The following is a 23,745-nucleotide window of genomic DNA, read 5'->3' as shown; positions in this document are numbered from 1 at the left end:
CCTTGGTCAGTGGGATGGGACTGGTTAGGGATGCCTGGGTGCCCGAGGTAGGAGCAAAGCCTCAGCCCTTGCACTGAGAAACCCATGGGTGTCCCATGCAGGCCCCTAGTTAGTTCCCTTTCTCTTTCCTCCACACAGTATCTTCAGCTGCTGAGGATGCCTCCTAGGCTTCCTTGCTTTTGGTCCCCACCTGGCCTCCCCTCACTCTTTCCTCATTTATCCTCCTGTGTTTCATCTTCTGGTGGTTCTTGAGTCCTTCATTTCTTCTTTCTCCATGTCTCCCTGTTTCCTCTTTCACAGCCTCCCCCTCCCTCCGCCGGGAACTGAACCCAGGGCTTCTGCATAATGAACAACCTCTCTGCCTCCAGCCAGCCCGTTTCTTCCTTGTCTTCCCCTTGCCGGTCCTGCCTCTCTCTTCATGGCCTTCATTTTCTTCTCTTTGGTCTGGTTCAGGGAAGCCCGGCACACATGTATGAAGACTGGGGGTCGGAGGTGGCTCTGGCCAGAGCCCCTGCCCTGCCTTTAGTGCAGGAGAATCAGGAGTTCACCCACAGGGCAGCTGTCAGTGCTGGCTGAATGGATGAGTAAAAGGGAAGGGTGGGGGAGGTGAAGGTGTGGGAGGACCATCTTTAAGTAAAAAGGAAAGGAAGATGGTGGGTCGAACGATGGATTGCTTAATAGGAAGCCCCACCCAGGTACCTCAGCCAGGGCACCAGTTCTCCTGCCTCCCTCCCTCTCTCCTTCCATCTTGAGCCCCAGAGCCATCCCAGAAGCTCTCTTCACCAGCAAGGCCCATTTGCTTCTCTGATCTTCTGGGCAAACCAGAGCACAGGAGGTCTCTCAGCTCCTGGACCACAGCTTCAGCCATCCTCGTCTCCCACCGAGGGGCAGCTGGGATGGGGACCCTGGCAACCTGCTCACAGAGTGATGTCTGGGCAGATTAGAGCCCCAGAGCCAGCAGACCTCTTAGGAGTCCTTTGTGGGTAGGAGAAGGGGATTTTCCATTCTGTGAGCAACTGGATTACACAGTCAGGGGATCAGGGAGGAACGAGCTGCTTAAGCTGCTGTTTCAGGGTCCAGGCTGTGGCTCTCAGCCTCTCACTTCTCAGCGGGGATCTGAACAAGGTTTGCCTTGCTGGCTTTTGAGGGACTTTTTTTGTGATCCAAATCAGGTTTAGAGGCAAAACTAAATCTCATCTCCCATCCTGTCCTGCAGCTTTGACACAAACCGGGCATGGGTACAAAAGAAATCAGCTACCAACCCTCAACTTCCACAAAGGTCTGGAGGTGGATCCAGAAAGGATGGATCAGAGAGGTGGAGTGACCTGACCCGAGTCACACAGTAGTGCAAGACAAGCAGGATGTTTTCCTGGCTGTGTGGGCTGGTGGGAGCAAGGTCTCTGCAGAATGAGCCATGTCTGTCTGTTCCAGAGTCCAGAAAGAGTTAGAGGCTCTGCTGTCCGGCACTGTAAGTTTGTCCCTGGCTTCCTGTGAACCACTATGGGCTTTGCAGTGAAGGGAGCCCTACTCTCTTTAGTCTCTACAGCTACAGGGAACCATAGTGGATGGTTGAAGGTGGTGGAGGTGGGGGCATGAGGTTTGAAGAATCCTAAGTTTGGGGGCTTAGTAATATAGCATGTGATTAGCTTACCAGTCCCTAGCTCTTGCACGCTCACGCTGACACACACAGACACATACACACAGAGAGAGAGAGACAGAGACAGAGACAGAGACAGAGACACAGAGACAAACAGAGACAGAGGAAGAAAGAAATCTAAGTGTGAGGTCTAACCTGGGCCTTACCACTAACTTTATGTGACCTTGAACAAGACATCTCTCCTGTCTTAGCTGCAAAATGGATATTGAAAACATCTTAACATCTTTTCAAAATTGTATTGAAGACTGAGTAAGACAGAGTGCCGGAAGAGCACCAAGTACAGTACCTGATATATATTCATTGTTCCGTAAATAACAGTAGAGGCAAATTCTTTACCCCGGAGCTGTGCCCATTCCCCCAAGCAGGAGGCTCTGCTATATAATTTGACAGTTGGCTCTGCTCCCCAGGAGGGCATATCCATCATGTTTAGCAACCCCTGGCCTCCTCCACCTGGTAGAAGGTTACTGGGGGGTCATGCCCCACACCCTGCCTCCATTTTCTAGAAAGATTCTCCACATAAGAGGCCTCGGGACGCCACCCTAGCCCCATGTGGCCCCTAGAGGCCTCTTGATGACATAATGACCATCTCTGACCTTTCTGATGGCCTGTGCTCCCTCTAGTCTGAAAATTTCTGTGATCCTGTGACCCCTACAAGCCCTACCCTGCTAATGGCTTTATGATCTTCCCCCATTGATTTCTCTTTGCCCTCCCTGCCCCACGGTCCCCTTTCAGTAGGTCCTCGTCAAAATAAACAACATTTATGACCAGAGCAAGATTCAAGGTCCACACTGCAAACAAATGCTGAGCCCTTTGAAGGTGCCTGGGGAATCCATCATGTTCTGGGGCATCCTGGGGTGTGATGCTCCCCAGGCCCAGGGGAAGCAGGCTGGGAAGGGGCTCTCTGGATCAGGATTTAGGATCCAAAGTTTCTGCACCATGTCTGGGTTCCCTCTTCGGTAGCAGGGGACAGGGCAGTACTGGGATTGAGATGTTCCTGTGGCCAAAATCTGACTCAGAATGTCATGGGGGGAGGAGATAAAATGAAAGAGAAGGCAGAAAAAAAAAGAAAGAAAGAAAGAAAGGAAAACAGACTAGACAGAAGCAAAGAGCACATGCAAAAGTATCACAGCCCAGTCCTACCAGGGCCTCTCTTAGGCCTGACCACTAGCCCAGTGCTCACCTGCACAAAGGAGCCATGCTGGCACAATGTTCCCAAAGAAAAGTAGTCCAGGCTGGGTGTGTAGCTCAGTGGTAGAGTGCTTACCTAGACTGTGCAAGGCCCTGGTTTCCATCCCCAACTAGGAAAGAAGGGTGGGAAGAAAGAAGAAAAGAAATGTAAACACTGTTTTAGAATGTCTGGACAGGGTGGCCGATGGGAGAAAGGAGACAGTGGGAAAGAGAACCGTTCTTAGAGGACCTGAAAACCCACCCAACGTAGTGCTAACACGAGGGAGCAGCAGGCACCCTCCACCAGGATGAACTCTTCCCACCCCTTCCTCTAAACATCTTCCAAAGGAGAGAGGGGGCTGCAGTGACAGCCAATGGGGTTTGTCTCCAAGCCTCAGCCTAGCTCAGCCTCCTCCAGCGGGTCAGTTTTCAAGGGGGACAGGAACTGTTGCTAGAGAATATTAGTGTGGGATTCCCAAAGGCCCGGGTCTGAGAGCAGCTTTCCAGGACGCACAGCTCAGTGCTTCCTTCAGCATCAGAACTGGGCCATGGGCCTGGGGGCTGCTGTTCTCTGAATCCCAGCTGGGGGAGGGAAAGAAAGGGCACTCCACCCAGGATCCATGCCTTCTCATTTTCCCTGCTAAAAATAGCATGTTATCAAAACAGGTTAGGAGAGGAATCAGACAGGAAATGTGTGTCTGGCCAAAGGTATCTATCCCGTGGAGCAGACAGTGGCTTACATCATTTGCATATGTGTCATATCATTAAAGTTGGATGAGTGAGAGCTAGAAGGTCTACAAGAGTTGGAGATGCAGGTGTGTGTTTTTCTGCGGGGCAATTATAGCTTTTACAAAGTGACTCTCTTTCTAAATTGAAAGGATACTTTTACCTGGGCGGTGGTGGCACATGCCTTTGATCCCAGCACTCAGGAAGCAGAAACAGGCAGATCTCTGTGAGTTCCAGGCCAGCCTGGTCTACTACAGAGCTAGTTCTAGGACAGCCAAGGTTACACAGAGAAACCCTGTCTTGACAAACAAAGCAAGAATACTTTTAATGGCTTTTTATGATCTCCAAGTGAATTTAGGATACCAGCAGAGGACTTTGGGGTTGAGTGCCATAGATAGATAGATAGATAGATAGATAGATAGATAGATAGATAGATAGATAGTAGATAGATAGATAGATAGTAGATAGATAGATAGTAGATAGTTAGATAGTAGATAGATAGATAGATGGTAGATAGATAGTAGATAGATAAATAGACACATACATACATACATAGTAGATAGATAGATTGATACATACATACATAGTAAATAGATAGATAGATACATACATACATAGTAGATAGATAGATAGATAGATAGATACATACATACATACATACATAGTAAATAGATACATACATACATACATACATAGCAGATAGATAGATAGATAGATAGATAGATAGATAGATAGATAGATAGGGATAGGGATATTCTTTCAGGACATTAAGTTTTAGGGGTAGAAGAACCTCAGAGAATATCTGGACCAATGGTTCTTAACCTTGGCTGAACATGGAATCCCCCTGGAAGTGTTCTTTGGTTTTTAAATAAGATGCTAGGGACCTCCCTCCAAAGATGTTGATTAGATTGGTTTGGAGTCCAGGTACCTGGGTTTTTTAAGAAACAAAAACAACTTCCCTGATGATTATACTGTTGTAGCCAGGGAAGTGAACCACCCATGTAGGCCAATCTTTCAGTTTACAAATAGACTCGCATACAGCTGACCCATAGCAGAACTGAGATCAGAGGAGCTGATTTACTATCCCAGCCCTTCTGTCTCTCTGGGATATTTTTTAAATGAACGGCTAGGGTGGACATGGTGGCCCAGGCCCATAATCTCTGTACTGGGGAAGTTTCAGCACAAATTCTAGGCCAACCTGGTCTGCTTAGGAAGACCTTCCTGAGAGAGGAAGAAGGGGTGGGGAGAGACTTCTTGTGGGTGCATCTGTCTGTACAAACCAGCCCCCCAACTCCATCTCCCACCCCTGCACTTTCATGTTTTTGCCAGAGCCCAAGAAAACTGGCATTTCTACCCTCTTCCTCTAAGTTTTCCATCTTAAAGATCTCTGGATTACCCGGGCAGTGGTGGCCCATGCCTGTAATCCCAGCACTCAGGAGGCAAAGGCAGGTGGATCTCTGTGAGTTTGAGGCCATCCTGGTCTACAAAGCAAGTTCCAGGACAGGCACCAAAGCTACAGAGAAACCCTGTCTCGGGGAAAAAAAAAGAAAGAAAAAAAAAAGAAAAAGAAAAAGAAAAAGAAAAAGATCTCTGGATTATTGTAGGAAATTCCATTCTAAATCTGTCACCAGCTGCCAAGGGTCCCAGGGAAATTCTTGCTCCTTGGCTAGATGAAACAGGAGAGTGGATGTCAGCATGGGATGGCAGTACACAGACACATAGGTACCTGTGCAGAGGCCCTCCTAATGGGGCACACAGACTGCTATCAGAACATGGCAGTGAGAATATTCACACATGTCTGGTAAAGATCCATGTGTGATTTGTTACCCATGTTGATGTTTATGTGACAGTCTAAGTATGTGTATGAGAAAAAGGTGTGTAAATGCATCAGAGACCCTGAAATTGTGCCTTAGGTATGTATGCATTGGTACACGTACCTGGAATGGCATACAAGTGCATAAAGCTAAATTCACACTTACACTTACCTGTGAGAGCACATAGAGGAAGATATGTGTGTGGCAGGCTAGCTGTGTGACTGCGTGTGACAGGCAGTCTGTGTGTATGACGGTGCAGGTTTATGTGTGAGAAAGGCTCCTGCCGTTTCTATCATGCTTCTGAGTAATCACTGGGAAATGTATGTGTCTGGAAACGGTATCTTTCATGCTTAAATATGTCTCGGCTTATATAAATGAAACATGATATTGTGCCGGGCGAGACGCTGAATATTAGTGTTGTTTGTCATTGATAGAATTAAATAATCCATGCAAAGCCCTGGTAGCATTTCTTACAGTTTTATTTAACACCGTTTTGGCCAAGGAGCATTTGGCCTACACACAGCAGGCTACTACAATAAATGTGAAATTTGGCGATTATAACATACAACACATGAGAAGTATGCCAGACGGGTGTTACCTAAAAATCCCAACTGGCCCCACCTTTCCTTGGGCTCCCCTTCTTCTGCTTCCTTTCTTCAACCCTAGTTGAGGGCCGTCCCTGCACACTTCACACTAGGAGGCCTCTGCATCTGTGGCAAAGGAAAATAAAGGGAGGTAAGGATTTGAGGTTTGGGGAGAGATAACACTCCAGGCTCTGGGTCTGGAATGCATCTGCTCCTCCTAGTCTGTCAGAAGCAAGCCCAAACCCCAGTGTGAGTAAAATGGGAAGGCTAACACAAGCATCTTTACACTTCTGCAGGCCCTCAGCCTGACTGACGAAGTCACTCATTCAGAAGAGGGAAATTTATCAAATTACTGGCAGATCCTTCCTGAGAAGATTCATCAAATCGGGTCCCTGCTTCTTTTGTTTAAGAAGAAGCTATATCCTTGCTGTGGCCCAAATGAGAACAAGCTTGCACCCAGGCACAGACCAGCTCACCTCCAAGAATGAAGGTTGAAGGCCCAGCATGGTCGCACACAGCGCTTGGGAGACAGAGGCAGGCAGATCTCTGCGAGTTCAAGACCCAGCCTGGTCTATCTAATGCGTTCCAGGACAGCCAGAGCTATATGGTGAGAACCAGTTTCAAAACAAAACAAACAGTAACAACAAAAAGAATGAAGGTCCAGCCAGTTGTGGCGGCACACACCTTTAATCCCAGCCCTCGGGAGGCAGAGGCAGGCCTACAGAGCGAGTTCCATAATAGCTAGGGCCACACAGAGAAACCCTGCCTCAAAAAAAAACAAAACAAATCAAAAAGAATGAAGGCTGGTCAGGGGACTTGGAAGTCAGCTCCATTTCCATTATGAATGACCCGAGGCAAAACAATACTAGCAGGCTGGGAGGGTAGGAACCCCATCTGTAAGGCCAAACTCCCATGTGAGTAAGAAGGTGCTAAGAGAAGAGCTTACTGGCTGCTGACCCTGAAAAGAAGTCACATTTTGTCCCAGAGAAGATAAATATATGGCACTTATGGGTCCTTCTGAATCTGCCCAGGACTCCACATGGAATTTCGATGTTCTCCTTGATGGTCTGTCTCCACCATCCATGGAGCTCCTCTCTCAGCCCATCTTCCTGCCCTTGAAGTTCCTCACCACCTCCTGCCCTACCCGAACACCCAGCACTGTGAGGCCAGGGAGGCCAAACCTAATCTGAGCAGCAATTGGACTCACCCCTACTCTACAAATACTATCATCACCCGCTAAGTAGTCACCAGCACTCACCAGCACTGTCTTCTCAGACAGCCTCCTGCCTCTCTCCATCAGCAAGGGTGGCAGCCAACCTGGGTGGGGACAGCTGAACGGCAGCACGTGTGTCATCCTCACGCTGCTGAAGTCGAGAAGTTAAGAAAAGAAGGAAAAGAAAGAAGTCTCCTTGTGTTTGGATTCAAAGTGCGAACAGTAGAAAGTAACACACACACACACACACACACACATACACACACACACTCACTCCACGAAGACAAAACTCATGAATCATCTCCATGACTGAGCACTGCAGCATTAGGTAATATTCTCAGAGGCCCAAGGTTTTCAGCCAAATCCCAGGTCTAAGCACAAGGACACTGCATAAATCCCTCCCCTTATGAAAGGCCAGTCTGAGCAGATGGGACCACTCTTAAGTAAACTGGAGAGCCCCCCTTCACTGGGCTCAAAAGGAGAGGCCAGGGGCCGGTCTTCCCATCCTGCGAGCAGGAAGCCAGCCTAGTGGCAGAAGCCGAAGCTGTTAATTCTGCAGCTCATGCTCGAATCTCCAATTTATCTCTCTGGGGGAAGGTCTCCATCCTTTGGACCACACAATCCTACCTCCCCTCCCTAAAGGGAGGTCAGGCTGGAGGAGGCCGCTGAAGAACAAGTGGTGGCCAGAGGTGAGAAGTCAAACAGAGCTTGGAGAGCTGACCTGGCAGGAAGGGGTGAGATGCAAGGACTTTTCGGGCTTTCCCGCCATAGTTTATCTCCAGACCACATCTAGGCTATCACCTCACAGCCGCCCCACTTACTGATAACCACCTCATTAATATTAATTAAAAAATACATTAGTGGGGAAGAAAGAGATAAGTAACTAAGCACTCCATAGAGGTAGAGGGCATCTTGTAAGTTCTGCCTCCCTTCATCCGATATAGTACCAACCGCCACCCCAGGCCCTGCCCCTTTCCCCAGGTGTGTCAGGAAGATACAAGGCAGGTGGATGGAGAAAGAGACAGACTCAGGCCCTCCAGGTGCTCACCAAGAAATCCACAGACTGTGAAATTACACCAGGGCTGGACAACTTACCACCACGCACGAACCCTTGGGGTACTGAAATAATTAACTTGCTAATCAGCTACACCTTGTTCTTTCCTTTCTCCCTTGGAAAAACAAAAAATGCAAATCGCCTTCCTATGTCAGTCACTTGGAAACAAATAATGCTTTTGAAGAAACACACCCTCTACTACCGCCCAGACTAAAATGGGTCCTGGTGCATCCTGCTGCTTTCCTCTGCCCACCTGGCTACTCAGAGACAGAGGCACGGGGTTTTCTATCCCCAGCAGAGCCTTTCCATCTCTAAGCTTTCTCGCTTGGGCCCTCTTTAGCCTGCTTGCTGGCGCTAAACAGCCAAGATCCATGTGGAGAAAAGAGGATTGATTAGAATCGTAATAATAATCCCCGGCATTCGTCCGGCTTTAGCCAGTACAAAGTGTTTTCACACATTATCTCATTCGGTCAGAGGAAGTCAGAGCTGGAAGGGACCTCGGCAACCATTTAGCCCAATCCCCTGCATACAGACAGGGAAACCGAGGCCCAGAAAGGTTAAATAGCTTCTTCAAAGTCTGGGGACGGTTGTGGCCAGGTAGCACTGCTCATTGTCTAGAGTTCTTGTGCTGCCTGAGATCCTTTGAAATAAGGCGAAGAATGTAACTGCTTTTTGCTACGTAACAGATACAAACCAACACATCAAACAATTAGCAAGACAGGAAAATGAGTGAAAGCTACTTCTACAAGCAGTGGTCTCTGCAGGGGTGGCTCATAAGGACCAGAGATAGTGAGTCCAAGCCCAGATGGACATGTTAATTCAAAGACACCCTCCCACACACACCACTGTCTCTCTATGCTCATCCCCATCTCCTGGGGTTTAAAAATGTGAACATTATTACACTTTGAGGTTTGGGGCTTAATGTGGAGCAGGTTGGCAGGAAGGAGCTTTTCTTGAATTCTAATCTGGCACCTACACTGGAGGGTTCACAGCATAATGGGTTTGTGTGTGCATGTGTGTGTCCGCGCAAAACATTAGATGTAGCAGTGAAAAACACCCATCTTGATCCTTGTACAGATTCGATAATTTGCAAATTAATGGCTCTTTTCCTCCAAGGCTCTGAGAAGGTAATAAAAAAGAAAGAAAGAAAGAAAAAAGGCTTTCTGAGGAAGGGGACATGTGGATAGACAGAAACCAGATATATAAATAGGGCAAAGAAGGCACACAGACACAGCTCTGCCAGAAACATATCTCCCCGTGAAGGGCACGTGTGTCCACAGCCTTCCTCTGCTTCCTGTGGCTCTTAATTTAAAAGCTAAAACTGCTTTGGTCCTCAGATGCCTGGTCTATTTACGGATGTCCTTATGAATGTGCAAGACACCATTTCTGGGTTCTAGGTTTTTAAATTCATCACTTCTCACCCCTTCATCTGCCTTCCAAAACAAGTCTCCCTTCGCTGGGGAGTGGAACCCATGTCTGCCCCCACTGCCCAAGCCAGCTGGAAAGTAAGCGATTCCTTTGTGTGTTCACTTATTCCTAAGCCCAACTCTTCCCTCTAAACCTCCTTCTCCCTGTTGAGCTGACCATGCTTGTGGATTTATGAAGAGAGATGTTTTAGCAGAAATCCCCCAGAGTGTCCCATCAGCCCTAAATCCCAGGCCCGCTCACCCCCCCAAGACCCCATGACACACAGCATGCCACCACGGCTTCCTCTTGCCTATGCATTAGCCATCCATTGTGGCAACCTGACATCTCTCACACATAAAACCGTAAGAGAGAAATAAAATATCTGTCTCTTGGCGAAAATAAAGCTTTGCCTCCCTCCTGATGTATAGGATATAAAATAAAGCCGAGGCTCCAATAGTGGCTTTTCCTTATGCTGGAGTTGCCTTTGCACACACGGAGACAATGAAGACGGATGGTTTGGGACGAGGCCCAGCCTCCGGGGGCCGCCTTCACCCTCTTTTATTACAGCCTCTCTCTCCACCTCCCTGCCTTTTTCTTTCTTCCTCACTTTCTTTCCTTTCTGGTTTCTATTTGCCTTTTATGTGCCCTTCTCTTTCCCTGCCCTGAAATTTTATTCCTTTTGCTTGTTTTCTCTCTCTCTCTTTCTTTCTTCCTTTTTCCTCTTAAAGCATGGCAGTGATGTAGAGAAGAGGCCAAGCATCTCACCTTCTCTAACACGCCAGTCACCTCTCTTGGTCTGCCCATCACCCCCGAACTCTCTCTGGACCTTTAGTCCCTATAAGCAACACTGCTGCTACTGCTTGGGGACTCGCTTTGGTCAAATGTACAAATGCCCCTGAGGGACAATCAAGAATTGTGTTCAGTGGGGCTGTGGGTTGTTTTGTTTTGTTTCCCTAGGAAGCTGTGTCCCCTCCATCCCAGTCTCTGAATCTATTTACTTAGCCTCTGAGGAGGCCAAGAGAGCAACAGTGATACCTCGCAGGGATGACAGTTGACATTCACCTCCCAAAGCCTAGACGTGCGCATCATCAAGCAGATACATAGTGGACCTTGGGTTCCTTCAGCCCACTCAGCTACCAAAAGACAGATCAGTTCCCTGCTTCTGGCCCTCAGTCCTGAGACCTGAGAGTGTAGTGGGGGGTGCATACCGAGCCTTCTCCATGCCCACATAGATGAGAACTGGCACACAGGTACAGAAGCACAGCTACCTGCCTGCCTTCCCACCACTACACGTTCTTTCCTACCCAGCAGTAACCACTTGGTTCCTTCTTTGTCCCCAGAGACCTCACCTTTGCCGGATGACAACTACTCTGTGGGTTTCTACAACTCTACAAGTTTGCCCTCATCCTTGGCCTAGCCTCATCTCCGCTACTCTTCTCTTTTCGTCCTTCTCAAGCTGTTGCCCAGCCATCCTAAACCTCTCCAGCTCTGTCAGGGACTGCAGGACCCTAGGTCCTGGAAGAATAAACAGTGACAGTAGGTAGCTCATGCTCTCCCTTGGGAGAGAACAAGAGAGTCACAGTTACAGACTGCCATGATGTCTAGCAGAGGGACAGGTAGCTTTCAGCTGAGCGACTTCAAGCCCTAGGTGCGGAACTATAGAAAGTCCTCAGTGTGTACAATCTGGTCACTCTAAGCCTAAAAGACCTTAGTTAACTTGGCCCCAAACCTGGACTGACAAAGCAGGAACATCTGTTGAACTCCATCCAAAAAGGAGGGAGGTGCTGAGGACAAGAGGTTAGAACTGCCAACTTCAGAACACACTCATTCTCAGTCCCAAAGGCTGTTAGCTTTGGGGTCTTCCTCCTTCCCTCCCTTCCCATTTGATATCTCTCCGGATCTCCGCAGTGACCACCAGCATTAGGTAAGGGGAGAGAGTCAATTAGTGAGAGGATTAATTACTCTGAGGCAGGAGCCCCGTTTGTCTTCCTTATGGGTGTGAGTGTGTGCTCACACAGAGGAACATGGGCACGCACCCAAATACACATTGTTGTCACGCCGTCTTAGACGTTTTATTTATTTATTGGATTCCTGCCCAGTGCTGCTCACACGCTTTCCATAGGCCTTAAGTCTCCCACCAAACAGACTCCAATCTCCTTTTCTCCGACCCAGGAATATGCCTGTCACAGGCTGGGAGCTTCAGTCTTCTAAGCTTGTCTCCACTACTTTTTTTTTTTTTTTTTTTATTTTTCTCCTGACAGTCTTATTCTATTCTGTAGCCCAGCCTTGCCTGGACATCACGGAGTAGTAACCTTGAACTCAAGTACTGGACTTACAGGAGTGAACCACCACCACCAAGGGTGTCTTTTCCATCTCTTTGCTTTGCTCTTCCATGTGTTTCTCTGGAAAAAACCTTCCCTCCCTTACACCCTCTTGCTTTCTCTGCATGCCTTCTCTTCTTCCCACCTTTTCCACCCCCTTCTTCAATGCACCCTTCACTATGCGCAGCTTCACTAACTGAGTTCAGCACGCTCGACCTGGCCCCCTCCCCATGCTCAGAGTGCCCCCCTAGCCCTCATGGGAAGCCTGGATTGTTCACCCAGGCCAGGTGTACGTCGTCGTGACATCCGGCAGGATACTGCCCTTTCTTGGCTTCTCTGTCACTCCCCTACCACTGCCCAAGCTCCGCTGGGAAAATGTCCCTGGGAGCAAAGTGCACTCTGGAGCACAGTTGCAAGGCCCACCTCCCCCAACTTCTCACCTTCAGTATGCAGTGATAGGAACAGGCGCCCTTGCTTGGATTGGGGTTCCTGTCTGGGAGAGTGTAGAGAAGAAAGATCTGTCTCCCTCTCCTACACCTCCTTTACGTTGTTCAGGAGGGACAACGATACAAACTAGAAAGTACTACATATTAAGAGCATGAACCTCGAGAGAGGGGAAGGGAAAGAGGCGGGGGACTGGATCAGAGAGACTCCCGCAGAGCAAGCAGTTCCTTGGTTGCATAAGCTGGATCTTCACAGGTCTGCGGAGTCTGTGTGTCTTCCAGATGGCAGGGATCCAGGGTGCATCTAGCTGGACCCCTTCCTTCCTTCCTGTACCTATGCTGCTGGACATCCGGGATTTTGTGGTTCGCAGTCCTAGGAGCCTTCTCTGGCCGGCCTTCTCTCCCTTTTTTATGCGGACCGTGGTCTGAACTGGAGGATGGAAGCGGCTGCTCTGGGGATTAAATAGCGACCCACAGTGACTAAGAAAGAACGGTCCCTGGTTGGTGGGAAACTCTCCAGACTGCGGTAGGGGGTGTGGAGAATATGGGTTCAAGGGCTCTGGAGCCAGGAGGCAAGGGTGAAGATCAGTGGTGTGAGCGGGGAAGGCTGGCCAGCCCCAGTTCCGAGACAGGATCTCTCCCTCTCCATCCTCTAGGAAAACAAAACTGAACTGTGGAAGCCCCTATCTGGGTCCTCTGGTGCCTTGGGAGTAGGGTGGAGGGGATTTTGGGATCGCTGAATGATGGCCAGGCGTCCAAATTGAATCTCCGGACACCTGCCAGGGTATAAGTGGCTGAGGGTCTATGTGACTTTGAAGAATGGAGGGTAGTAAAACGGGTGTACTTGAGATCGTGGACTGCGCGGTGGTGTTGGTGAGGAAGGACGGTTGGGAATCTTCTTCAGAGGTCATATATACACACGTAGAGCTGAGCTCTGTGGATTCAGAGATGGCGGATTTAGAAAGCTGGGTCAGTTTTCTCTCCTTGTCTCTACTACTGATTACACTTCAAAATAAGAACTCAATGGAAATGGGGGTAGGGGAGAAACGTTAGTCCTGTGTACTGTCACCGCGGAAGTGTTAAATATGGATTTTAGACATAGGATCAAGGAGCCAAGAGGCATGCCTGGCATTGCGCTTGCTGGTTGACATACACACAACCCCAGAAGCTGGGATTGGCTCGGCGGCGACCGGTTTTCTCCACCATTTGGACACCGCGACGTGCAGAACACTGTGCTCTAGAACCAGTGTCCTGTCTTTGCCCAACTCTCCTCGTCCTTCCTCTAAAGAGATCCTTTCTCCCATACCTTGGCCTCAAAGTCGTTAGACCCCAAATCAGTAAAACAACCTCTCCCCGACCTACGGAAGGAAGAGGAGAATCGGAAAGAGAAAGCAACCGAGTCCAGTGGCGCCCTACAGGTCCCCGCGACAGCAATTTCTTAGTTGCCCCCTCCCGGGCCCCTCTGCTTTGCATGTAAAGTAGCCCAGCTGCGTCAAGTGTGAGCCACCCGGGACCTGGGCGACTATAGGCTCCTGAGAGGAGCGGTTGAGTCCAGGGCGGTAGCAGCTAGCTCTGGAACAGCTGAGGGTGGAGAGCGTGGGGACCGATGGTCCCTTTTGGGCAGCCGCTTTGAGTCGGGGTTAATAGAGGATCCGGCGCTCCGCCGCCCTTGGCACGTCCGGGAGTGCCAGAATTCTTGATACTAGTCGACTTGTTCTAGGAAGTGTCCTGAGGAAGATCCGGATGCCCAGTCCAGAGCCCGCCCCATAGGTGGGAGGGCCCCCTTCTAACCCCTGCTCAGCCTAGAGTCTAAGCCTGGAAAAGACTAGGACAGGTTGTTGTGTGAGAGCTAACAAGTTTAGCTGCGTTACTTTGGTCCACAGCTGCTCCAGGAGAGTGCGTATGTGGACAGCGGAACCAAGAATGCATTGGAGGTCTGACGTTCAGAGGTGGGGGTGGGAGCAGATCGCCTAGGAGGCGTGTGAGGCCCGCCTTGACCCGTTGGGTTTACAAAGCCGCGATCTCACCGGTAGGAAGAGCGTAGGTGTTGCCGGGCGGTGGAAGAAAGCAGAAAGGGGGGCATTGGCACAGTCCTAAAAATGAACAGTGCCATCCATCGCAAGCCAAATTCGTGGCAGCTTCTTCTTTCTTCGCTGCAAGAGGGTGTTCTGTTTGTGGACCCGGATTCACTGCCAGTCTAGCCGCGTTTCCGCGCACTTTTCTCCTAATTTAACCCTGAGGAAGATCTGCCAGGCGCACGGATGAAGTAACTTAAAAAGCAGATTCTGAAATACCATCTAGATATGGCTGCAGGGACACCCTTATTTCCTTCTAAATTTGATCAAATGCGCCTTCCTAGCATCTCCCCCAAACAGGGAGCAAAAGTAGCACCGCTTTGAGATTAAATTTGGGTTAAGCTTAGAAAAAACAAAACCAGTCACTACAGTTAATTGAGTGCTCCTGGGAACGAGAAAGACTCTTACAAGTTCAAGTCCTCAGGACCAGCATCCGACTTCCACGCCTAGGCAGATCCGCCCCCGTAGGTGGTGGCCAGGAGTTTATAACGCCGGCAAAATTAGGAAAGTGACTTATCCCTAAGGAGTGTACTCTGGTAGGTATGGTCCACTGACGTCTGAAGAAACGAACTAGCTCGAAGCCTGGAAAAGGGAAGGTCTGGGAGCTAGGCTACGCCGCCAGTGCGCTGCACGCCTCCCTCCCCTGCAACCAAGGTGCAGTGTCCCGCTGCTACCACCTCCCCCAGCTGCGGGAGCCCCGCGGTTTCCCACCTAGTCATTTGTTTTTGTTTGTAAAAGGTGTCTCCGGATCACAATTTTCTCACAACTTCTCGCCAGAGTTGCAACTCCTCACCCGAAGCACTCCCCCCCCCCCTACTCCTTCTCCCATCCTGGCGCCGCGCCTCCGGTTTCCCCCGCCCCCATCAGGAAATCGCCCGAATCAACTTTCCAAGAGAGCACAGCGGGAGATCGACACTCGTGTCTCCCGGACACCCTGCCGGGTGGACTTTGGTTGGACGCGGGGTGGGGGGGGGCGGAGGAGGGGGCACCGAGAGACGGGAGGGAAACTAAGCTGCCAAGCGCCCCCTACCTCTCCAAAGACTCGCTCGAGCTATGCCAGGGGCAATTTCCAGGCCAAAAGAGCAAGAAGGGGCGAGCTATCAACACCTACTGATTTGCAAAGCTTGTGTACCTAGACCTCCCAAGATTCCAAACCCAGTTGCGCTCTAATCCCAGCATGCCCCCCGCCCCCGCTCCGTACGTTTGCCTTTACACTCCCACGGAACTCTGGCCTCCTCCGCGCCTCCTCCCGCCTGCTTTCAATCTTTGACACTGAAACCGACGCCTTACCAAACCTGGAAGGGGCCAGGACATCTCGCTGCCATCGCCGGCACCGCGCGGGGCCACCGCCACCGATCCTCTAAACGCGGTCTCCCCGCACTCTCCCCGGCCAGGGGGGAAATGCAGAATGGTTTACAGAGGGACCGCGAGGCGCTGATTGGTCGCAGTCCGCCGTGACGTCGGCGGGCGCTGCATTAAGGCGAGGGGGCTTCCAGGGCTCAGCCAACAGCCAGGAGCAGTGACCGAGCCGCTGGAGCTGGGGACAGACGCGCAGAAGACTGGGCCAGGAGTCCAGGGACCCGGGGGCGCGCGCCCGGGGAGAGCCAACCAGGAACCCGCGGGCCGGACAACGACATCCGCAAGCCGCGCCGAACTGTTCCAGCCGCTAGCCTTCTGTAGCCGCTGCACCAGGACATTATTCCAAAGCTCTCCCAGACGCCCCCTCCCTCGGGCTCTTCCCGTTGAACGCGGAAAAGAAAAAGAGAGGGAAAAAGAAAGGAAGGAGACTAGAAAGAAAAAACCAGATTTGCCACCACAACAAAAGGGGAGGGGAAGAAAAAGAAAAAAAAAAAAAAAAGTCGAGCGACTGTGGGGCTGGAACGCAGGCAGCGGGAGCGTGGGCCGAGAGATGCGGGGCTGCGCGCCCAAGCGGCCGCGAGTTGTGACTGAACCCAGGATGCACGGCCAGGCGTGGTGAAGAGCCAGACCACAGGGAGGGCCGCCCCGAGGACACGGAAGGCCGCCTGGCAGGCCAACGGCCGAGGTGACAGGGCTGGGGCGGTGGGGAGCGAGCGAGTGCGCCTGGCGGCGCCCGCCCGAAGTTATTTGTCCCTTTCCATTTTTGACTGGCAAAAACACTCTCCAAAGGGGGGGGAACCTAAGCATCAACTACAATCAACAAATCTTCTACCCAACCTGCCCTTTCCCCCACCCCTCGGCCTGCCCCCGCCCCCCCCCCAGGCCCAGCGCGGGCGCCCAGACCGTCCCGAGTCTCTGCAAGAAGCCCGCAACGTAGGATCCAAAGCGTTCTACTCCTGTGTTCTTTTCTTTCCATGTGTTTTTTTAAAAGGGGAAAACCGGGTGGTGGGCAGTCTGGCACGCACACGACCTGCCTTCACACTTGGACAAAAAGCAGATGCACTTTGACTTCTGACAGCTCTACCTCAAGCCGGAGAGAACCCAGCGTCGCTTTCTCGAATCCCGAGCTCTTGGCGTCTTCCTTTTAGTCGGTTTCAATTGTATTTATTTCCGTCCCTCCGCCTGTCTCGGTGACCTTCACTCCTTCTCCGGCTTTGGGCAGAAGAGCCGCTTTCTTGCCCGCTGGAGACTGATTTTCCTCGCCGGGGAGCTGGGGTGGCGCTGCTCCACCCCCGCGGCCCTGGGATTCCCGGGCTTGCCCCCTACCAGCCTGGTCTCTCCCCTTTTGATTTGCTGGTGCGGGTTTTCGCTTGCTCGGCTTGAGCGGGTTTCTTCTTTTTGGAGGAGCTGGGGAACTCAGGCTGGTTGTCTTCAGGAGCCCTCCCCCTCGAGTCTACTTGCCCCACTGATCCGAGCCTCACCGGACCAAACCAAAGACCATGGTGCACTGTGCGGGCTGCAAAAGGCCCATCCTGGACCGTTTCCTCTTGAACGTGTTGGACAGGGCCTGGCACGTCAAGTGCGTCCAGTGCTGTGAATGTAAATGCAACCTGACCGAGAAGTGCTTCTCCCGGGAAGGCAAGCTCTACTGTAAAAACGACTTCTTCCGGTGAGTACTTCTCTGCGGCGCCTCTGCTGCACCCTCCCCACCGGCCCTGCCAGGCCAGCTTTGGATCAGAGGTCAGCGTGGCCACCGTAGGGGCCGCGTTAGGAGCTGCCTTTTTTCTCCCGGGCAGCCAAGTCCCTCCGGCTTCTGCCTCTTAGGAAGCTCGGATGCCGAGATATCTGTCCTACTTGGTCCGGGTTTGGCTGCAGGTGCCTGGGAAGAAAGGGTCAGAGCCGGCTGCGGCTCAGAAATCCCTCCAAGCCTGGGGGAGAGGTAGAGCAGCCTAAGGGTTGCAGCTCCTGCTGCCTTTCCCGAACCGGAGCTCTCCAGCAACCAACCGCATTTTCCGGGCCTCCCAGATGGCAGCTCCTCTAAGTAGAGCTCAGAAAGATTGGCTTTATTCCAGCCACTGCCTTTTACTTCTCGGAGAGGTCTTGTCCGAACTACGGAGTCTCGGTGGCCGAAAAAAGCCACAATAAAGAAGAGCCCGCCCTTGAGGCCAATCCTGTAATGCCTGGGGTCTCCCCAAACATTGATTGGCCTATAAGCGTAGACCTGGGAGAACCTTACGGTGTTGGCCTTGGCCCAAAGCCCAGCGCCGGCTCCTCTTCGCGGCCTTTCCGGCCGCTGCCCCACCAGGAAGGCCACCTCCTGGTGAACACGCGGCTCGTTAGAGCCGGGGAAATTCTCCTCCGTTTACTATCTTACTTGTATGTTCTTAAACTCATTATTTGCCACAATCACAACTCCCCAGAGAAGAATGGCCTCAAATGTAAATTGTATTTTCCACTGGTTTGAAATCCCACACTTTACTCCGCTATTTTTGTTTTGGTTTTGTGAGGATTGGTCAAATCTGGGAAAGAGTTTGAAGCCACCGAGCCTCCTTTGCCCAAAGGCCCGGCAAGCGCAGTCCCCAGTGGCGGTTCCGGACGCGCGGCTTCTCCCGTTGGCGAAGGAACTGTGAAGCAAAGACCGGTGCAAGCTGCCACCGGGGAAAGGCTGAGCTTTGAGGCTTTTGCGTTTTCACTCTGCAAGGGCTGGATCCGAGCCGGAGAGCGCAAGCCTCACGGGCTTGCGGGGCTCTAGACGCCTCGCTAGCGGCAAAGCTCAGCAGGGCACCTAAAGCCGGCTCAACCCGGCCGCGACTCCCGCTTGGACCAATCTGCCAGGCTTTTGCGCACGACCGTGGCAACTGCCCAGCTACAGCCACCAAAGCTCTCAGAGTCAGTGTTTGTTTACTCATGGTGGGATCGGACTTTGCCAACCCCCCGCCTGTGCTCAGGTCCTTTTGTGGTGAAAGAAAAAAAAAAAAAAAAAAAGGCAAAGCTAGCAGAATAGAGCGGGACGTTTCTACAGAGCTCTTAACTAGGAATTTGACTTCTTTGAATCTAATCGGGGAATATGTGCTCGGTTTCCCTTCTGCCCCTGTAGCCACTTGGAAACCTTTTTTTTCTTGACGCTTTTTTCCTGGGGATAATGTTTAGGCATGAGGTTAGAGGTAGAAGGCAGCTTGGGCCTTAACACTAACCGAATGTTTTCCCTCCCTTCTCCCGGATGCCTCGCGTTCTCTCTTGCTTCCTCACTTGTTTAATAAATGTTTATATTCATTCTTTCCCCCTTCCCCCCTCAACTTCTCCCTGGCGGTCTTTATTCACCGGCTCTCCTGTACTTCTCCCTAACCTCCGCCCACCCTACGTAGATGTTTCGGTACCAAATGCGCGGGTTGTGCGCAGGGCATATCGCCAAGCGATCTGGTTCGGAGAGCGCGAAGCAAAGTGTTTCACCTCAACTGCTTCACCTGCATGATGTGTAACAAGCAGCTTTCCACCGGCGAGGAGCTCTACATCATCGATGAGAACAAGTTCGTTTGTAAAGAGGATTACCTGAGTAACAGCAGTGTCGCCAAAGAGAACAGCCTCCACTCTGGTGAGGCCAGTGTTCCCAACTGGCGAGAGGGTGGGTATAGGGAAGGGAAGTCGGCCAAGGCCCCTGCTCATCAATCCTTTCTCTTTCCCTAGCCACCACAGGCAGTGACCCCAGTTTATCTCCGGATTCCCAAGACCCATCGCAGGATGATGCCAAGGACTCTGAAAGTGCCAACGTGTCGGACAAGGAAGGTGGAAGCAACGAAAACGATGACCAGAACCTTGGTGCCAAGCGCAGGGGACCCCGAACCACGATCAAAGCCAAGCAGCTGGAGACGTTGAAGGCAGCCTTTGCAGCTACACCCAAGCCCACGCGCCATATCCGTGAGCAACTGGCCCAGGAGACTGGCCTCAACATGCGGGTCATCCAGGTCAGAACCCGGCTTTGCCACTCTTTTCCCCCAGAGGCTCACGTGGCCACTAGGGAACCTAGGCAGAGTCTGGGAGAGCCCAGAGTTTGGGGAGTGCGGGCAGAAGTGAGTGGGACTAGGAAAAAGGGGGCTGCCCTGATATGGTTGGAACGTGAGGGGAAAGCCGGTCCAACTGAGAATGGCTGAAGGGAAGGGAGTGGCTTGGGAGCACATCAAAAAGCTAGAGGAAAACACCACGTCTAACGTCACAAAGGCAACGGCTAGGCTAGCTCGCATCCATCTGTACCGCTCTCACCCTTGTTAGTCAGCAGAGAGGTGTCTGTGGGCTCCAGAGTCATTCACTTCCTCCCTTTTCTGCACAACAAGCTCTCCGCCTAATTCCCCAACCCCAAATTTGTGAGTTTTGTACCCCAGTTAGACAAGTCCCAGAACAGAGGCTCGCCCTCCCCGGAAGCAGGTGGGCGCCCAGGTTTGAAGGAGAGATGGTTTTACTGGACGTCGGCTCTGCCTAAATGCAGCCTAGAGTAGGATGGGAAAGCTAAGCCTTCTGCAGATAGCTGGGCCTCTGCCTTGGAAAGAGGCCGGACAGAGTGTGGCTGGGGCACTAGGACTCTGGCCCTATCTGGACCTGTCTGTCTAATCCAAGTGCCTGGAGGCCAGGTGAGAGTGTGGGTGATGCGCCTGTCCAAGTGTCCGACGGGGACAGCCTCTGGGAGGCTGTGTCACCCTGTGCTCATGAATGTGGGTTTGTGTGCTTGTCACTATTGGTGAGAGGCTGTGGCTAAGTATGTTTGGCACTACGAGATTTTGTGTGGGTGTGAAAAGGAGAGTGTGTTTGGGGAAACAACCAGCAGGAGGCTTTCCGTGTCTCTGTCACTATCGTGATATGCGGGCAGAGGCCAACAAGAGACCCTGAAAGGGAAGCTGTGTATGTGACACTATTTTGAAGCGTTTGGGTATCTATGATCCCTAAGATAGTGTAATGCTAAGAGTGTGGTTACTGGAAATAGTGGGACTACAAAGTCAGACGGGGCAGTAGACTCCCTTCTTGGGAATCCTGCGCACCCTTGGCCTGGTCTTATTCAGAGATCACTACACACACACACACACACACACACACACACACACACACACACACACACTGCACCAATGCTGCTCCCCGCCCCCAGCTTAGTGGGCTATCAGGGCAGTGGAGGGGTGAGCGGCTGGGCCCCGTTGCACACCGGCTGTGGCCAGTGGGGTCTCCGCGGTCTCACCCGGTGCCCGTGTGCTTCAGGTCTGGTTCCAGAATCGACGTTCTAAGGAGCGGAGAATGAAGCAGCTAAGTGCGCTGGGCGCGCGGCGCCACGCCTTTTTCCGCAGTCCCCGCCGGATGCGGCCGCTGGTGGACCGCCTGGAGCCGGGCGAGCTCATTCCCAACGGCCCCTTCTCCTTTTACGGAGGTGAGTGTGGCCGAGTGGCCACTGGCTTCGCTGGAAGCGGGTGGCAGCGCGGGGTAGCTCTTGCTTTCTGTTGAGGCAAAGGCCGGGGGGCAAATCAGGGGAGGTGGCCGAAGTCCCAACCCCGGTGAGAAGAGGGTCCCGGGTAGGGAGCAGCTCCGAGTTTTATACCAAGTCTCCATTCTGCTCCGGTGTCTCCCAAACAACCAGTTCTCCGAGCTGCCCTGAGATGCCCACTAGCAGCCCTTTCCGGGGCCCTGTGGGTCACTAGACCCCGAGATGTGCTCTGACATCCTTCCCTTCCTCCTTACTGGTCCGCAGACTACCAGAGCGAGTACTATGGTCCCGGAGGCAACTACGACTTCTTCCCGCAAGGACCGCCGTCCTCGCAGGCCCAGACTCCAGTGGACCTACCCTTTGTGCCATCATCTGGGCCTTCGGGGACGCCGCTGGGAGGTCTGGACCACCCGCTGCCTGGCCATCACCCTTCCAGCGAGGCGCAGCGATTCACCGACATCCTCGCACACCCCCCAGGGGACTCACCTAGTCCTGAGCCCAGCCTGCCCGGGCCTCTCCACTCCATGTCAGCGGAGGTCTTCGGGCCCAGTCCACCCTTCTCATCTCTGTCCGTCAACGGCGGGGCCAGCTACGGGAACCACCTGTCCCATCCTCCTGAAATGAATGAGGCAGCCGTGTGGTAGCGGGGCCTCGCATGGGCCACGGGATCTCGTGGTTGTACAGAGACGAACTTTTATTTAAGAAAAATAGGGGGAAAACACATAAAAAGCAAGCCTCCTGCTCCACTTCCTCCAGCCTCGGGGACCATTCTCAGTTTGGGGAGACTGGATGGCAAAGGGGGTCCAAAATAGGATCCAAATCCGCCTCACGGTAGAGCTGGGATATCCACACACACGCGCGGGCTGGCAAAACGCAGAACTGGGGCTCCAAAGGGGGAATTCTCAGCTATCCCCGTCTTCAACCTGGGTCTGGCTCCGTGGACAGACTCCGCTGGCGGGTCCTCCGGCTAGCGGGAAGACATCTTCAAAGCTGCAGCTTCAAACAGTCCTGGGCAATGCCAGGGGCGAGGAGGAAAAGCTAGAGGCGCTCAGCGGGGTGAGGGAGGAGAAGCTGTCTGGGGCGTTCCAGTCAAGAGGGTCCTAGTTCTAGAAGATCTTCTTAGTGTTGTCTCAGAGTTCAGCGGCGACAACAAACTCTTAATAGCTTCAGAAACACCGACCTGCTGTGCACCAGGTGGGACTATATATATATATTTTTTTGTCTATCCGGGTTTTTGATTTTTGTTTTTGCCAACATTTCAAAATTCTAAATGTAAAAGCCCTCAACTCTTCTACCTTCACAAATCTCAATCAATCTCTCTCTATCCCTCTATCCCTCTCCCCCCCCCACATACACACTGTGTACACACACACACACACACACACACACACACACACACCCTCTCTCCATAGGATGGTCTCCAGCCACACCTCTCAGTAAAATGACTTGAACATCACCTCTACAAAAAAAGTACTCTACCTTCACATGAAAGTTAAAAAAAAAAAAAAAAAAAAAGACTATTGAACTAAAAACAGTCAACTGTTTACGTATAATGTTAAATTCAGGAGTTCAGTGTTTTACTAATATATCCTGTTTTGAAACCTCTTGTTCAGAAACAAAATGTTTTGAGCAATCAACCAAAATTGTTCTTTTTCTTTTCCTGTAGATGTTCTGACAGATTTGCAGGGCTTGCAGCTCACTGTGCTAGTATGTAAAAAGGTGTTGTTTACACGAGGCAAAGGAAAAACATGATATTCAGACAGTTGCCAAATAGAATAAATTATAGCACAAATACTGTAACGGTGCCTGGCACCAGCAACTTGAGAAAAGTGTTTAAACAAAAAAGTGTTACAAGGTTTAAAAAAAACATCTTTGCTAATTTTTAGTCCTGTTGAACATTCATGAAATTGTTAATATGACTTATATAGACCCACACAGGTTTTATTTTTGTGTCTTTAAAATAAAAGTCCAAAATATTTAAATTTTATGGTCAAATATGCAGTCAACAGCTGCTACTTTTTCCTTTATATATTAAATTTCTCATATGTCTTTTATTGTTCTAATAAACCTAAGCTTGTGTGACCTCCAGTGCATATTAGACCATTCACTGTATGAAAGAAAACATGTTGAATAAATTTGTGAGTTTTTAATAAAAATAGAAAACCTGATGTTTAGATAAGTGGTGTGGTATTCCATGTTTTCATCGACTGGAGGGAAGTCCCAGTAGGGTGCTGAGTGGACCCTCAGAAGCCAGTAGGAAGGGAGACAAGATTGAGTTGATCTGTTTTCACCTCCGACTCTGACTGAAACCCTTTGCCAAGCTCTCTTCTTTGGCTCCCTGCTGTTATTAAATACAGAATTGCATTCTGGGGGTTTAACTGATACAGTTAAAGAGATTTTGCTGATAAGTTAATATAGAATTGGAAACAGAAATCAAATCCATGGCTAAAAAATAAAAGCGCATGGT

The 23,745-nt window shown here is 51.2% G+C and overlaps 1 protein-coding gene and 1 long non-coding RNA gene across 2 annotated transcripts; one reads left to right on the top strand and one right to left on the bottom strand.

The window, feature by feature from the left end:
• Positions 1–5,825: 5,825 nt before the first annotated feature.
• LOC118589513 lies at positions 5,826–15,935 on the bottom strand. Its single transcript, XR_004945674.1, has 3 exons — positions 15,752–15,935; positions 7,207–7,312; positions 5,826–6,074 (listed from the first exon to the last, which is right to left on the bottom strand). It is a non-coding gene; the product is annotated as an uncharacterized LOC118589513 (long non-coding RNA).
• Lhx1 (LIM homeobox 1) lies at positions 15,771–23,453 on the top strand. The gene is made up of 5 exons (XM_036196863.1): positions 15,771–17,489; positions 19,186–19,412; positions 19,505–19,782; positions 21,059–21,224; positions 21,543–23,453. The coding sequence occupies exons 1-5, from the start codon at positions 17,320–17,322 to the stop codon at positions 21,920–21,922; spliced, it is 1,221 nt and encodes a 406-aa protein (XP_036052756.1). The 5' UTR covers positions 15,771–17,319; the 3' UTR covers positions 21,923–23,453.
• Positions 23,454–23,745: the final 292 nt, after the last annotated feature.

The sequence above is a fragment of the Onychomys torridus genome, chromosome 8 (genome assembly GCF_903995425.1).
Source record: "Onychomys torridus chromosome 8, mOncTor1.1, whole genome shotgun sequence".
NCBI lineage: Eukaryota > Metazoa > Chordata > Mammalia > Rodentia > Cricetidae > Onychomys > Onychomys torridus.
The sequence above is the reverse complement of the archived record's forward strand: the minus strand, read 5'-3'. Positions and strand labels throughout refer to the sequence as shown.